Below are 15665 nucleotides of genomic sequence, written 5' to 3'. Positions count from 1 at the left end.
CAGGCCTGGCCACCAGGCGCTCGCCATCGTGCCCCACGGCTCCAGAGGGGGTGAGCGAAATCTAGGTCCTCGAGTTGTACTTCATAAAGGTCTTTGAGCTTCTCTTTGTCTGATCCCTCACCTAGGACCTGTTTGTCTTGGGAGACCCTACCAGGGGGCATAGAAGCCCCAGATAACATAGCTCCTAGGATCATTGGGACACGCAAACTCCTCTACCACGATAAGGTGGCAGCTCAGAAAGGAGACTAGAGAAAAGCGCTATATAAATATAATTCACTTCACTTTTCACAAAAGTAGTAACAGTCTGGGGCCGCAAAACATAACACAGCTTATAAACTTTTCAAAGTTGCAATCGTTGTTGAATGTTTCCTGTTACAACAAACAGAAATGCAGTACGCCTGTGTAACAGGTGCAGCCTGGTAAACGTTGTATAAACTGTGCAGTGCACTTTAAGAGCTGCACTGCACAGTGAATTTCAGCCCGTGTCTTGTTGCTCGATGGCTAGCGCTGCTCAATCAGTGCGCACTAGTTGCTTACCTGTCAATATATGGATTTTTATAAATGGGACGTTTCCAGTTTTTTTAAAGGTAACCCATGTACTGCATGTAATGCATTCAAATTGGTGTTACAAAATCATAAGTGTGTCCGACCCTGCTCTTCTTAAGATAAGTATAATAAGTCAGTCCTTTGCCATATTTATACAAATATTGTCTTTTTCATGTGTTCATGTCCAATCATCTCTTGCTCTGTCGATTTGATTGAATCATGTGACTCGCCAGGCTGCTTGTTACGAGCCTCGCCCTGCATTGGCATTGTTACGCTGATGTTTACTGAGTCTGCCGAAGCGAGCAGTCCGTCAGCTGTGTCGCTATGGCTGAGAGGAGAGGATTTTTTTTTTAATGAAATATTTAAATATGGGAACAGGAAAACGTCAGGAAAATGAGGGAAAAATACAGGAGTTCTACAAGAAAAACGCAAGTTTTGATAAGAATGGTGGAAGGTCTCCTTTAAAGTAAATTAGTACTTTTCAGAAAATGTTGGCGCTTGTTTGGAAAATGTCTTCCAATGTTACATTTTTGTTGTTTGCGCATAAGTCAGCGTCGTTGAGAGTAAAGGCAAAGCAATCTGTCAATGTAAGTGATGTCAGCTAGTGTGGCTTTGCTGTACGTCGTGTAGAGAGAGGCACCGTTCACATTCAAACCGATACAGTACCAGTTCCCGGTAACAAGGAATCGATACCGCTACTCAACAGTACCTATTTTCTGTACTTTTGTGTGTTAATAAAAACTAATTGATAATTTTGATAATAAAATCAAATATTTTATTGCACCATTTAAAAATGAGCTGATTATGATTATTGGGACGGCAAGGCTCGGATAATAGATAACCTGAGGGTTACTGATTCAATCCCCAGCTTCCGCCATCCTTGAGCAAGACCCTACACCCTCGCTCCTGATGGGTCGTGGTTAGGGCCTTACATGGCAGCTCCTGCCATCAGTGTGTGAATGTGGAAATAGTGTCAAAGCTCTTCGAGTACCTTGAAGGTAGAAAAGCGCTATACAAGTGTAACCCATTTAGTTTCCCAGTTGTTATATCTTAATTTATTGTGACATTTGTCTCATCTTAAAGTATGACAATAAATCCTCTAAAGGCTGAGTTGGCCACATGCGTGGACAGCACCTTTTAGCTCTTATTTTCAAAATTGTGTACACTACTGAATTGGGGTCTTATGGCCCTTATGTGGACACTTATACTGCCATCTGGTGCTGTCAGAAGAGTATAACATACAATGGAATTTGGAAAAAAAAAGTGTAAAAATAAGATTTAGCATGTCACTAAACATGAAGTACACATGTATTATTTATGGACTAAGTACATCATATCAAAAGATGATTCTTAGTTTTTATTCTAATTAGGGTCCAATAAGCCCAAATAGCAAAGAGAAATAAAAAAGCATGTAAACAAACAGCTTGGGCCTTAAGAGGTTTAGAAGTTGCAATTACAGTTGGCTAGTCAGTTCAGTCTTCGCTGAATTCAATCTTTCGTTGTGCCCTAAAAAGTGTCAATACTGTAAGTACCATTACGCATCAGCTGTTTGATTGTAACGTGTATCTTAGTTGTAGTTTTAATTAACACATTTGGAGTTGTTGAAATCGCCATGTACAATTGCTAATGCATGTCAGTAGCAAAGCCAGTGTATATAAGCATCAAGAGAGTGTATTTTTTGTAAAAGTTGAGCCTTACTTTACTTATGTTGGAAAGTTATTTGAGTAAATTTCTTTGTTATCATTGAACAATCCAACATCATCTAGAGGTAGTTTGCCTGAGTCCGCTCTTAGTGCTGCTGGAGGGGGCCAAGGGGCATGCTCGAGTCGGCAACCGGGTGTAACATCACACACAACCCAGGTACCGTAGCATGGCACCGTTGGATTTTACATGAATGGGTGCCCAGTAAGACCGGCAGGATTTGGTCAGTGCCAAAAAAAAAGTACCGAATTCAGTACCCATCCCTAACATTGTGTAAACTTCACTTCCCGACATCTTAAGAGTAGAGCTGTGTCACAAGGTGTTGGTGACGAACCCCATGATGCAGAGAAGGCAGGCTTGGTGCAGGAAATGTTATGTTCGATGGGGAAGGAGACGACACAGCAACAAGAATAAGCTCAATAGTTTATTTAGAGCTTGATGATGTGGTGGAGTGTGTATGCTACTGTGTATGTTTGCAGGACTATGTGAAGCGCTACAATGAATATTTACCAGTGGTTGTTGTAAGTGCGTGTTGAGTGAGAAGGTGACCAGTTCAGTAGGGCGAGGCAGGTAGGGGAGTCCGTGAAACAAGCAGGGGTCCGTGGGGCTGAGAGGGGCGTCCAGAGGTCCAAGTCCAAAGTGGGGGTCGAGGATCGAGGGAGGAAAATCAGAATCCAGAGGGGTCCAGAGAAGTGAGGCGCACTGCTCACTTCCAAGGCGACGGAGGGAATACTGGGGAAAACAAGAGACAAATGAGTACAAGGGTCGAAGGTCACAAGGAGCGAGCAAACAAAGGTGAGGAGCCAGAGACGAAAGCTTACTGCAAACAGAGACTACGTTCCAGCGTTGGTTCTCTGGACACGCTGGCTTTTATGAGGAGTGATGTCATCAGCAGCAGGTGTGTCGGTTGATGATTGCGCACAGCTGTGCTGGTGTGTGGCAGCAGAAGCAGAGTGTGTATGGGCGTGTCCTGCGGCACGTGCAGACGAAGGAGCAGCTGATTGTGCATGCCCCATGACAGTGCCCCCCTCCTTATGCGAGGCTCCTGACGAGCTACGGGGAGCCTCAGGGTGAGCCCGGTAGAAATCCTCCAACAGAGAGGGGTCCGCAAGATAGGAGGCCGGTACCCATGATCGGTCCTCTGGTCCATAGCCCTCCCAGTCTACTAGGTACACTAGTCCCCTACCTTGCCGACGAACCCTGAGGATCTCCTTGACTGACCATACTGGGTCACCACTCTCGAGGATCCTAGGAGGGGGAGAGGTAGGGGCAGGGGGTGAAAAAGAGCTCTCTGCTACAGGTTTGATCTGTGACACATGGAACACGGGATGCCTCTTAAGAGAAGGCGGGAGAGACAGTCTAATGGAGGCAGGATTGATAATGGCCTCCACAGAAAAAGGCCCGACATATCGAGGTGCCAATTTCCGGGAGGGTACCTGGAGATGGAGGTCCTTGGTGCGTAACATCACCTGTTGTCCAGGTTGGTATGATGGTGCCGGGATGCGGCGCCTGTTAGCACTATGGCGCATCCTTTCGGAGGCTTTCAAGAGTGCATCCCGGGCGGTCCTCCAAATTTTATGGCAGCGTTTGATATGGGCTCGAGTGGATGGAACTGCTGCTTCGACCTCCTGTTGGGAAAACATAGGAGGCTGATATCCTAGGGAACACTCAAAGGGAGATATGCCAGTGGCCGAGCTCTTCATGGAGTTATAAGCATACTCGACCCATGGCAAGTACTTGCTCCAGGAGGCAGGCTGGCGAGCGGAAACACAACGCAACATGGTCTCCACGCATTGGTTGGCCCTCTCCGCTTGACCGTTGCTCTGGGGATGATACCCAGAGGTGAGACTGACCGTAGCCCCAATCCCCTTGCAAAACGATTGCCACACCCGGGAAGTGAACTGGGGACCACGATCTGAAACAATATCCACCGGGATACCGTGTTGTTTTACAATGTGCAGAACAAGGAGGTCAGCAGTCTCGGAGGAGGAGGGAAGCTTGGGGAGGGGAACAAAATGTGCAGCCTTTGAGAATCGATCGACAATGGTAAGGATAGTAGTGTTACCTCGGGACACTGGGAATCCTGTCACGAAGTCCAATGCGATGTGGGACCAGTGACGGCCGGGGACAGGTAGTGGGCACAGGAGGCCCGCTGGAGGTCTGTGGGAAGCTTTATTGCGGGAGCATGTTGTACAAGCGGCGATAAACTCACGGGTGTCTGAAGCCATAGACGGCCACCAGAACCGTCGTCGGATGAAGGATAGCGAGCGTTGAAACCCCGGATGGCGGGAGAAGATGCTGGAATGCCCCCAATCCAGCACCTTAGATCGGAACTCACGGGGAACAAACAGCTTGTTGGGCGGGCCGCCACCTGGTGCCGGATTAGACCGCAGGGCGGTCTTTATCTGTTCCTCCACCTCCCAAGTGACCATGCCCACTATCCGGGCAGGAGGAAGGATGGGTTCTGCCGTAGGCGAACAAGTTGGCTCCTCCGAGAACTGCCGGGAGAGGGCGTCGGCCTTTGTGTTCCTGGAGCCTGGCCTAAACGAGAGTGTATAATCAAAACGGCTAAAAAAAATTGGCCCAGCGAGCCTGACGGTCATTAAGCCTCCTGGCGGAACGAATGTGGAGCAGGTTGCGATGGTCCGTCAAGACCTGAAACTGGTGTTTCGGTCCCTCCAACCAGTGTCTCCACTCTGCCAAGGCCTCATGAACAGCTAGTAGTTCTCGGTTACCGGCATCGTAATTCTGTTCAGCTGGAGAGGCGCCTAGAAAAGAATGCACGAGGGTGTACAAGATTGTCCTTACGGGAGCGTTGGGAGAGCACTGCTCCAATCCCAGAATCTGACGCGTTCACCTCCATGATGAAGGAGTTGTCCGTGTCAGGATGGACGAGGACCGGGGCAGAGACAAAACTCCTCTTCAATCTTCTAAAAGCCTCACTGGCCTCCCTGGTCCACAGAAAAGGAATACTGGTAGAAGTGAGTGTGTGGAGAGGTGCAGCTACCTTGCTGAAATCCCTGATGAAACGTCGATAAAATCCGGCAAATCCCAGGAACCGTCTTAGTTCCGTACGGGTGGTGGGTTGGGGCCACTTCAGTACCGCCTCAATCTTCTTAGGGTCCGCTCTTATGTGGCCCTTCTCAACAACAAAACCCAAGAATCCCACTGAAGGTGCGTGAAACTCACACTTTTCTGCTTTGACGAACAATCTGTTCTCCAGCAGGCGTTGGAGGACCAGGCGGACATGTCGTTGGTGCTCCTGCAGGTTCTGGGAAAAAATCAAAATGTCATCAAGGTACACGACAACGAAATGGTCCAACATGTCCCGTAAAACATCATTGACGAGGGCCTGGAAAACAGCCGGTGCATTAGTAAGGCCGAATGGCATCACTCTGTACTCGAAGTGTCCGAGATGGGTGTTGAAGGCCGTTTTCCATTCATCACCCTCTTTGATTCGCACCAGGTGATAGGCATTTCGGAGATCAAGCTTGGTGAAAATAGTGGCAGGAGCAAGGGGCTCAAAAGAGGAGCTCAGCAGGGGTAGGGGATATTTATTCTTGATGGTAATGCAGTTTAATTGTCTGTAGTCAATGCAAGGCCTCAAGGAACCGTCCTTCTTTCCCACGAAGAAGAAGCCTGCTGCCACCGGGGACTTGGAGGGGGTGATGATACCTGAGGCAAGGGATTCAGTGATGTAGTCCTTCATGGCCTTCTTCTCTGGTAAAGACAGATTGTAAAGTCTGCTGGAGGGAAGGACAGCGTTGGGAATCAGGTCGATAGCGCAGTCATAAGGTCTATGCGGGGGAAGAGACAGCGCACGTACCTTGTCAAATACCGCTGAAAGGTCATGATAAGCAGCGGGAACACAGGAGAGATCAGTGGGAGGAGAGGTGGGCTTGGCCCTGCAGGCTGGGGGAACTGCCGACCTTAGGCAGTTAGCGTGGCAGGCAGTGCTCCATGCAAGGACCTTGCCCGTGGACCAGGATATGTGAGGGTCGTGCTGTCGAAGCCAAGATCGCCCGAGGACAAGCGGGGCGACGGGAGCGTCGAGCACCCAGAGGCTGATGGTCTCGGTGTGATTCCCCGAGAGGGTCAGAGACAGGGGTTCGGTGCGGTGCTTGATGGGACCGAGGGGATGTCCATCCAGAGCTTGAGCCGGCAGGAAAGTCTCCAGTGGAATGAGGGTTATTCCTGCTTGGCGAGCAAACTCGTGATCCATGAAACTTTCGTCTGCTCCTGAATCCAGGTAGGCCCCCACTGTCAGAGTCCTAGAGCTCCATGACAGGGATGCAGGAAAGAGAATGCCTGGGTCTCTCTTGATTTGGGGAACAGTTGTGTGGCTCACCAGGAACCCCCTTGGTGGCGAGCCTGGTCTTTTGGCCTCGTCGGGCAGCTCCGGATGGGGTGACCAGCCAGTCCGCAGTAGAGGCAGAGATGCTGCCTGAATCTCCTTTCCCTCTCTGCTGCCTCTAGGCGTGACCTGCCCAACTGCATGGGTTCCACAGTTGCTGCTGGCATGTACGGAGGTGTAGGCCGAAACATGGCGGCGTGGTCGACAGGTCGGAACTTGGGTCTCGGAGATGAGCTAGCTGGAAAACAAGCAGAAGCCTGCGCTCTCTCTGCTGCTCGTTCACTGAGTCTTTGGTCAAATAAGAGAGCCAGGTCGATGAGGGCTCGACACGAGGTAGGTCGGTCTCTCAGCAAACCGTCCTTGATTTCGTCACTCAGTCCTCTCCTGAATGCACTCTGGAGCGCCTTGTCTCCCCACTCGCTGTCGGCCGCCAGAGTGCGGAAGTCAAGAGTGTAGGCCGCAACCGAGCGGGAACCCTGTCGGATGGAGTGCAGTCGTGAAGCAGCATCCCCCCCGTCCACGGGGTGATCGAACACAGCCTGGAACTCCGCTCGAAAAGCAGCATAGTTGGTGCTCAGCCCCAAAGTCTTGTCTACTGCTGCGGTGGCCCACTTGAGAGCCTGTCCAGAGAGTAATGAAAACACAAATGCAATCTTCGCTCCATCAGAAGCATAGCGAGATGGTTGGTGCTTAAAAATGAGTTCACACTGAACCAAAAAACCTCGACAAAGTTCAAAATCCCCCTCAAAGGGACTGGGGCTGGAGATCTTGGGTTCCCGGGGTTTTGAGGGGCTCCAGGAGGTGGCGGCTGCCGGAGCACTGTAATTCGGCACAGGTGGAGGAGCAGGGCTTGGACTAAGGCTTTCCAGTCTAGCCAGCAGGCTAGCGAAGGCGACATCAAGCTTGTTCTCTAGGCTCGAAAATCGAGCGTGGTGGGCCTGAATCTCAGCGTGCATGGCCGTGAGGTTAGGAGCCGTGGGGGGTCGAGGAAGGGACGCGGACTTGGGTCTGCTTGTGCCGTCCGGTTCCGACATGGCTGGAACGTACTGTTATGTTCGACGGGGAAGGAGACGACACAGCAACAAGAATAAGCTCAATAGTTTATTTAGAGCTTGATGATGTGGTGGAGTGTGTATGCTACTGTGTATGTTTGCAGGACTATGTGAAGCGTTACAATGAATATTTACCAGTGGTTGTTGTAAGTGCGTGTTGAGTGAGAAGGTGACCAGTTCAGTAGGGCGAGGCAGGTAGGGGAGTCCGTGAAACAAGCAGGGGTCCGTGGGGCTGAGAGGGGCGTCCAGAGGTCCAAGTCCAAAGTGGGGGTCGAGGATCGAGGGAGGCAAATCAGAATCCAGAGGGGTCCAGAGAAGTGAGGCGCACTGCTCACTTCCAAGGCGACGGAGGGAATACTGGGGAAAACAAGAGACAAATGAGTACAAGGGTCGAAGGTCACAAGGAGCGAGCAAACAAAGGTGAGGAGCCAGAGACGAAAGCTTACTGCAAGCAGAGACTACGTTCCAGCGTTGGTTCTCTGGACACGCTGGCTTTTATGAGGAGTGATGTCATCAGCAGCAGGTGTGTCGGTTGATGATTGCGCACAGCTGTGCTGGTGTGTGGCAGCAGAAGCAGAGTGTGTATGGGCGTGTCCTGCGGCACGTGCAGACGAAGGAGCAGCTGATTGTGCACGCCCCATGACAGGAAAACATGATTTAATGTCCATGAAATAAAGAAAAAACACAAACCAGGAACCAGGAATCCACGAGACAGGAAACAGGAACACGAATCAGGAACCAGGGAACAGCTCACAAGCGACGAGGAACCAGGGAGAATTGGAGACAGAAAGCAGTCCACGGCATACGACAGCAACAAGTATTACAATGACAATACTCTAGCACAGACTGGATGGCAAGGCAGGTTTAAATAGCAGCTGGCTGATTGACACCAGGTGTGGCCAAGTGCCAATCAGCCACAGCTGAGGGAAAACAGCACTCAGGGAGAAAAGCAGGAAATAACCAAAATAAGAGCGCTGACAGGAAATAAAGACAGAGGAAAGACCAAAACATAACTAAACTGTCAGTGACAAACCTGACAAGCTGGACTGTTACATGTAAAATCAAACTCTATTTTCTTCTGAGATTTTTTGTTGTTGGGTGTATTCATGGTTAGCTTACCGCTGATATCCAAGAAGCCAACGTATCTCTCGTATGTCAGTCACCGCACACAGTCAAACATGGGCTTCACCTTCCTTTCTTTTACTTTCCTTAGAAGTTATTCAACTATTTTCAAACATACACATTAACCCCCACTAGAGTGTTGAAAAAAACATGCAAAGGGAGCCACAACAAAGAGCCGCAGGTTGCAGACCACTCCTTTCCTGATAAAGGCATTATAGGTAGGCCTCGGTCGATAACAAATTTTGCTCGACGATGAATGTCTCACTAAATATAGCAAATGAATGATATCATTGTCAGCATTATTTTGAGACCAAATGAAGTACTAATGTAATTATAGTATATATCAGTGGTCCCCAACCACCGGGGCACGGCCCGGTACCGGTCCTTAGATCGATTGGTACCGGGCCGCACAAGAAATTAAAAAAATTATATATATATATATATATATATATATATATATATATATATATATATATATATATATATATATATATATATATATATATCATTTTATTTTTTTAAATTTTATTTTATTTTATTTTATTTTATTTTTTTAATTAAATCAACATAAAAAAACACAAGATACACTTACAATTAGTGCACCAACCCCAAACCTCCCTCCCCCATTTACACTCATTCACACTCATTCGCACAAAAGGGTTGCTTCTTTCTGTTATTAATATTTCGGGTTCCTACATTATATATCAATATAGATCAATACAGTCTGCAGGGATACAGTTCGTAAGCACACATGATTGTATTTTTCTATGACAAAATAAATAAAAAAACAAAAAAAAACAACATATTTTTTCCCCCTATTTTTTGTTACTTTGCAGTGCTTCTCACTGGATCACTAGCGAGGCTCTGTCCATGCACGCTGCGTTGGTAACTTTGCGGTCCCGCCTCCGCGCACAGAGGCAAAGATTGTGGCGGACTGACAAAAGTGTTCACTCCCTTAATTTGATTCTGCTATTGAAAATGCACCTGGTGCTGAGAGTGATGTACTGAGTGAACCCTCTTGCACCCCGTTTGAAGAAAACAAACAAACGCACATGGACTTGGCAATTAATGGATGACGGCAAAGTCATCGAGTTCATTTTTATTTATCGCAGTTGGTCATTCAGCATGTCAGGAACATTACATTAAAACCACTTACGTAGGAACACTTAAGTACAGTACAAACCAGAAACGCACAAAGAATTAGGTTAGCTGTCGGGCAGAAACAGGTCAAAAGGGAAAGGACACGATGGAACACTGACAGTTTGTTGACAAAGGAGGAGGGTAGGGCTTATCAAATACACAGGAGAGAGAAATGACAAGGCTCAAGGTAAGAAGATTAAAAGGAAATATAAAAAAAGAGATTGCACAAGGGTGTAAACATTAGTTGAATCAATGAGTGAAAAGATCAAAACAAAATGTAATGGAAATGTAGATCAACTGTGTAGAGTCTATTTTGTTGAAATAATTGTTTAATTAAATGTAATTGTTTATTTAGGATCCCCACTAGCCGACGCATCAGCGATAGGCTAGTCTTCCTGGGGTCCTCATTAAAATAAATATAAGTTACAAACACATACTCAAGATACAATCATAATACAATAACAATACATACATTATCATAATGCAATACCTGTATAGATACACAACAATGAAATATACAGTTAGAACCAAGCAAAGGCAAAAACAATGAATGAAAACAGCATCTCAACGCAGATAAATCTTTCGAAGTCTGTTAAATCCTACCTTACTAGGGATATTTCTTATACGCAAAGGAAGAGTATTCCACAAAGTAATAGCCCTATACAGTACAGTGACTTTCATGGCATAGGTTCTTGGGCGTGGCAATGCAAGTAGTCCTTGAGATGAGGTTCTGGTGCCGTACCTATAAATGTCAGAACTATAATCAATGTGACTAGCAATATCTAAAGGACAATGGGTAAAAATAAAATGTCTTATGGATAACAATAGGTTTTTTGAAAACCTGTTGATAGGGATGATGTTCGAAACCGGTTCTCCCGGTTGTTCGATAAGAAAAGAACCAATTCCATGGACTCTAATTCCTTTTTGAGAACCGGTTCCTGTAATCGAGGCTACTATAGTAAAGAAAAAGAGTTGGTTATAAGGAATCGGTTCGATAAGAGGATTCGATAATGGGCTCGAACTCGATAATATCTTATCAAACATCATCCCTACCTGTTGATAAATTTCGCCCATTTAAGGCTCTCATGCATATGGTCAACACTAACTCTATAACTACAACCAAGAGCAAGTCGAGCTGCTCTGTTTTGGATAATTTGTAATTTTTGTAACTCACACTTAGGTGCAGAGGACCAAATTACGCTGCAATAGTCAAGATGACACAACACCAAAGTTTGTACTACCTGTCTGCATAGGACAGGTGGTAGATAAGTAGTACACTTTCTGACGGTAGCAATACTTCTGCCCATTTTTGTAACAACTTGATTAATGTGATCAGACCAGGAGAGAGTGTTACCAAGAGTAAAGCCCAAAAGTTGATTCACCTTGCTAGCCTGATTGATTGTTTGCCCAGCAATATGTAAGTTTAATAAAGGGTTTGTAGCTATACTGCGTTTAGAACCAAAGACTATAGTGGTGGTTTTAGTCGTATTTAAAACCAGTCTATTGCTATTCACCCATTCAAACACTGCATTCAAGTCCTTGGAAAGGGCAGAGTTAAGTTCACTTATGGTGGAAGCAGAATGATATAATGTAGAATCATCAGCATACAATTCCAATTTGGATTTTTCAGTCACTAGCGGGAGATTGTTTGTAAAAATGGAAAATAAAAGTGGTCCAAGGCAGCTGCCTTGCGGAACCCCACATATTAGACTATTTCTATTGGACACCGTACCATTTAAATAAACATGTTGAGTTCTGTCAGCTAAATAGCTCTTTAGCCAAGAAATAGCCAATTGAATATATACACAAAAAAACCCTTCAATACCAGACCTGGCTTATAGTTTTTTTGTCTTGCCTCTTGTTTGTCCCATGCGGATATATTCCCCGGCTGGTCTCATTTTCCACTCTTCTTGTTGCCAACAGGACCCAACTGCTTTGCTGACACAACTGTGATACCTGCCGGACGAGAGGTGAAGATCGACGAGTGCACAATCTGCTACTGCACATACGAGGAGGGCACCTGGCAGATCGAGCGTCAGGCCACCTGCAGTAAGAACGAGTGTCAGCGTGGTTAGAGATTGGCACGGCGGGCAGAATGTTGGCATGCGACACCAGCGCCGATCCACGTAAACACTTGGCCTTTCACCCAGACTTCCGGACATCAGGGTTCAGCCTGCAGCCTGCGACCGGCTCCAGCGTTTGGATTCTGTACTAAGCAAAGGCTTTTATGACGATTTATAATCCACACACAGAATCTCTATTTATCTATGTAGTGAATTGTTTAATAATATACTGTATACACTGTAGGGGAAAGCGTCATTATGCTGATCTAGCTTTAGTATTTTTATAGGCTCTGCATTTTAATGAACCACGACATGGACTGCAAAGAAACACAACAGAATGTACAGAAAACACCGGCTGTCTTTGGGGGCGGCCACCTTCACGTCTCCATAAGCCTGACAAATGCTCACACCGATTCCTTAACGATCGCAGTGCAGTGCTCCGTGCAGCCCGTCAGCTCTAGAGCTTTGCTGTTCCGAGGCGATGGACTACGGAGCTGAAAGTGATATAAAAGGTAGATTGACTGTTTATGACTTGTGCTGCGTTCTTTTGTCTGTTTCCAATGTGCTTTGATTTTAAAAGTGCTTTTTTTGTAACATGGTGCTGTGTGATCCTGTTTCAAATAAACGCCAGTCTGTGGCTCTGCGGGTGCCCGCGTCATACTTCCGATAGGTCTGCATGCAACCGGGTGCTTGTTTACAGACTCCCGCATGAATGCAATTGTTAGACGTAACATGGACATCAGAATAAAGGACAACAAATAAAGAAGAAAAACATATGGAGGAGCCCTGAATGTGACAAACATAAACCACTCATAAAAGTAAAAATGTTTTGTTTCAGCCTAAACATATATTTTTGGAAAATACTGAATGTAGTATGAAAATAATTTATTTTATTAAGTGAGCCTTGGCGGAGGTCTGCACTACTAGGTGATGTTCTAGTTAAACGTGGTAATTAAAGGATACATATCTAAAAGTGGCCCAAAAATATTGCAGCATACAGTATATTATATCTGTTGTCTATGTTTTGTGAAAATGTCAATAAACCATTGGGCTCTAATTAAATACTTCAAAAATAATTTAAAATTGTAATCCTTGGGAATGACGTAGACCAGGGGTGTCAAATGTAAGGCCCGCGGGCCAGATCAGGCCCGCAAACAGGTTTTGTTCGGCTCGCGGGATGAGTTTGCTAAGTATAAAAATGAGCCAAAATTTTTGAATGAAAGAAACTGCTGTTCTAAATATTTGCACTAGATGTCGCAATAGCAATTATTTTGTATCTAAGTAGATGATGCTACATATGTAATAAAAAATAAACCACATGTTAGTGCACCAGTCGAGGAAAATTATCAAACTACATAAATAACATCCTGTAATTTCATTTGTATATACATTTTTTTATCTTGATAGATTGAAAATGAACACCAATGAGTTGACCGATGAACATTATCACATCATTTATTCAGAAAGTATAAATAACGACAAATAAAGGTAGAATGCTATTAACCGCAACATGTAAGTTTAAAAAACAACAACAACATTATGATTTGTACATTTTCAGAATGTGCTTGTTCTATTTTTAAACAAAGAAAACAATCTGAAGTCGTCTTTATTTTTAAGTTACCGTGCCGTGATGTTACCAGTCCAGCCCACTTGTGGCCCCCGATCTAAAATGAGTTTGACACCCCTGACGTACACCCTTGTGACCTTTTCAAAATGTGCAATTAAATTGTTTATTTTTCGATGCATTACATTATTATGTATACTGATAGGTCATTGTTATCACTATTATTCTTGGCTAAGTGCAAAAATGTGGGTTTTACTCTCCAAGCCAAATGTTATTTTTTTCATTTCCAGCTTGAGTCTATGAAGTCTGAACAGCACATTGATCCAGACGTTTGTTTACCTTCTTTAGCTACATGACTCTTGACAAGGTCAAATTATTTGTAACTGTTGTCAGTAGGATACAGTGCCATTGCACTACAAGCACAATAACCATTTTCGACAGTCCTATAAAAGTCAGCATTATTATCTGAGTTAAAAACAATATTTTCTACAACAGTCTGGTACCGTTCAGTTCACTTGACCTCAAATGTCAATACTATGCAGACCAAAGACACAGACCACTGGTACAATCTTAGCAATAAACATACAATTCCATTACACACAGTATTAAGTAACATTTAGCCTTTTTGTTGGAAATATTTGTTGACAAAAATTCTAGTGTGAGTGCAAAATAAACTGCATCAAATGTTGGCATCATGTATTGTGTTTTTAAAAGTACCGAATAAAAAATTGTAAAAACAACGGAAAACATTTACCATAAAAATTAACATCTTCCGTCAGTATGGTAAATTTAGCCGTTGGGCACAAACTTGAAACACTTAGGGCCTGATCTACTAAAGCAGGGGTGTCCAAACTTTTTCCACTGAGGGCCGCACACGGAAAAATTAAAGCATGTGGGGGCCATTTTGATATTTTTAATTTTCAAACCATAACAAAATATATGCATTTTTTTATTTATTTTACCTTTAGGGGTCCCGGGGACCATAAAGGGTCTCAGTCATTAAAATGTTAAAAATAAGTCAGATTTTTTTTTTTTTTTAATTATTTAACGCTTACAGTAAATCTCTATATCAACTTCAAGTTGATATAAAGTAATACAAATTAAAAACAATGTTTTATGGCTTTTCTGTCAAAAAAAACTTAGTTTTTTTTATAGTAAAACTGAAATATGAAGTATTTAGTAATTAGAGCCCTAAAAGATCAATAATGCAGGACACCATTGATTTTAATTATTTCATATTTTTGAGTAATCACAGTGAAAAGATAAATAACAATCACTAAATATATTTGGGATCCAAAAGGTGCCCCACTCATAAAGTGATACATTTTTATTAGGTTTTTCTTTTACTTTCAACACTTGAGTTACGAGATCAACTTCAGATATATCTGTCGATTTTATGCTGGAACTATTATTTAGTTTGTTTTATGCGCTTTTGTCAAAGAAAACTTTGATGTTTTTATATGGCTACTACACAATATAAGCAATATTTACCACATAAAACATTTTAAAGTGAAATATTTGAAGTAATTGGAGCCCTGAAAATTATTCATTATAACATGGATTTTTTTGTCTTTTTTTTTTTTTTTTGAGCAATGGCAAAAAAAGAAAAAATGAAGAAAGACAAAAGAAAAAAAACAGCCTGCATGGCAGCTTTTCTGTCAACATTGCAACTTTTTCTCGTTAGATTTCACCTCATCCCACTTTTTTTAATGTTCTTTTTTATTATTACAATAGTATTTCCAGAATGTGTGGCGGGCCGGTAAACAATTAGCTGCGGGCCGCAAATGGCCCCCGGGCCGCACTTTGGACACCCATGTACTAAAGGATTGCGTGTATAAAAACATGTGCAAACTTGATAGCACGCGCAAAGCTAATCTACAAAGCGTGTACGCTCAGAAGTGCGTCCTTCGAATAATCCAAATAGAGAGCCCAATACATTTAGTGTATATGTAGATTATATGTTGATTATCAGAACACCTACAAAACTGTGAGGAAGAGAAGCAAATATAATAATCTAACACTCGCAATGTGATTTATCAAGACGGAAACTGTTGTGCGCGCTACAAAGACAAGACGATGGAGGAATAATCCTCCATCATGTCAACATATTTGGATTGTCAGAA

General features: G+C 44.2%; 1 protein-coding gene across 1 annotated transcript in view; it reads left to right on the top strand.

Moving 5' to 3' along the window:
* LOC133657392 (brorin-like) overlaps nucleotides 1–12611 on the top strand; it is a 148951-nt gene extending 136340 nt beyond the window's left edge. Inside the window, exon 4 of the mRNA XM_062058678.1 lies at nucleotides 11839–12611. Within this exon, the coding sequence (XP_061914662.1) occupies nucleotides 11839–11990 (152 nt within the window). The 3' untranslated portion in view covers nucleotides 11991–12611. The remainder of the gene's footprint in view (nucleotides 1–11838) is intronic.
* Nucleotides 12612–15665: the final 3054 nt, after the last annotated feature.

Source organism: Entelurus aequoreus, linkage group LG09, assembly GCF_033978785.1.
Source record: "Entelurus aequoreus isolate RoL-2023_Sb linkage group LG09, RoL_Eaeq_v1.1, whole genome shotgun sequence".
NCBI lineage: Eukaryota > Metazoa > Chordata > Actinopteri > Syngnathiformes > Syngnathidae > Entelurus > Entelurus aequoreus.
The sequence above is the reverse complement of the archived record's forward strand: the minus strand, read 5'-3'. Positions and strand labels throughout refer to the sequence as shown.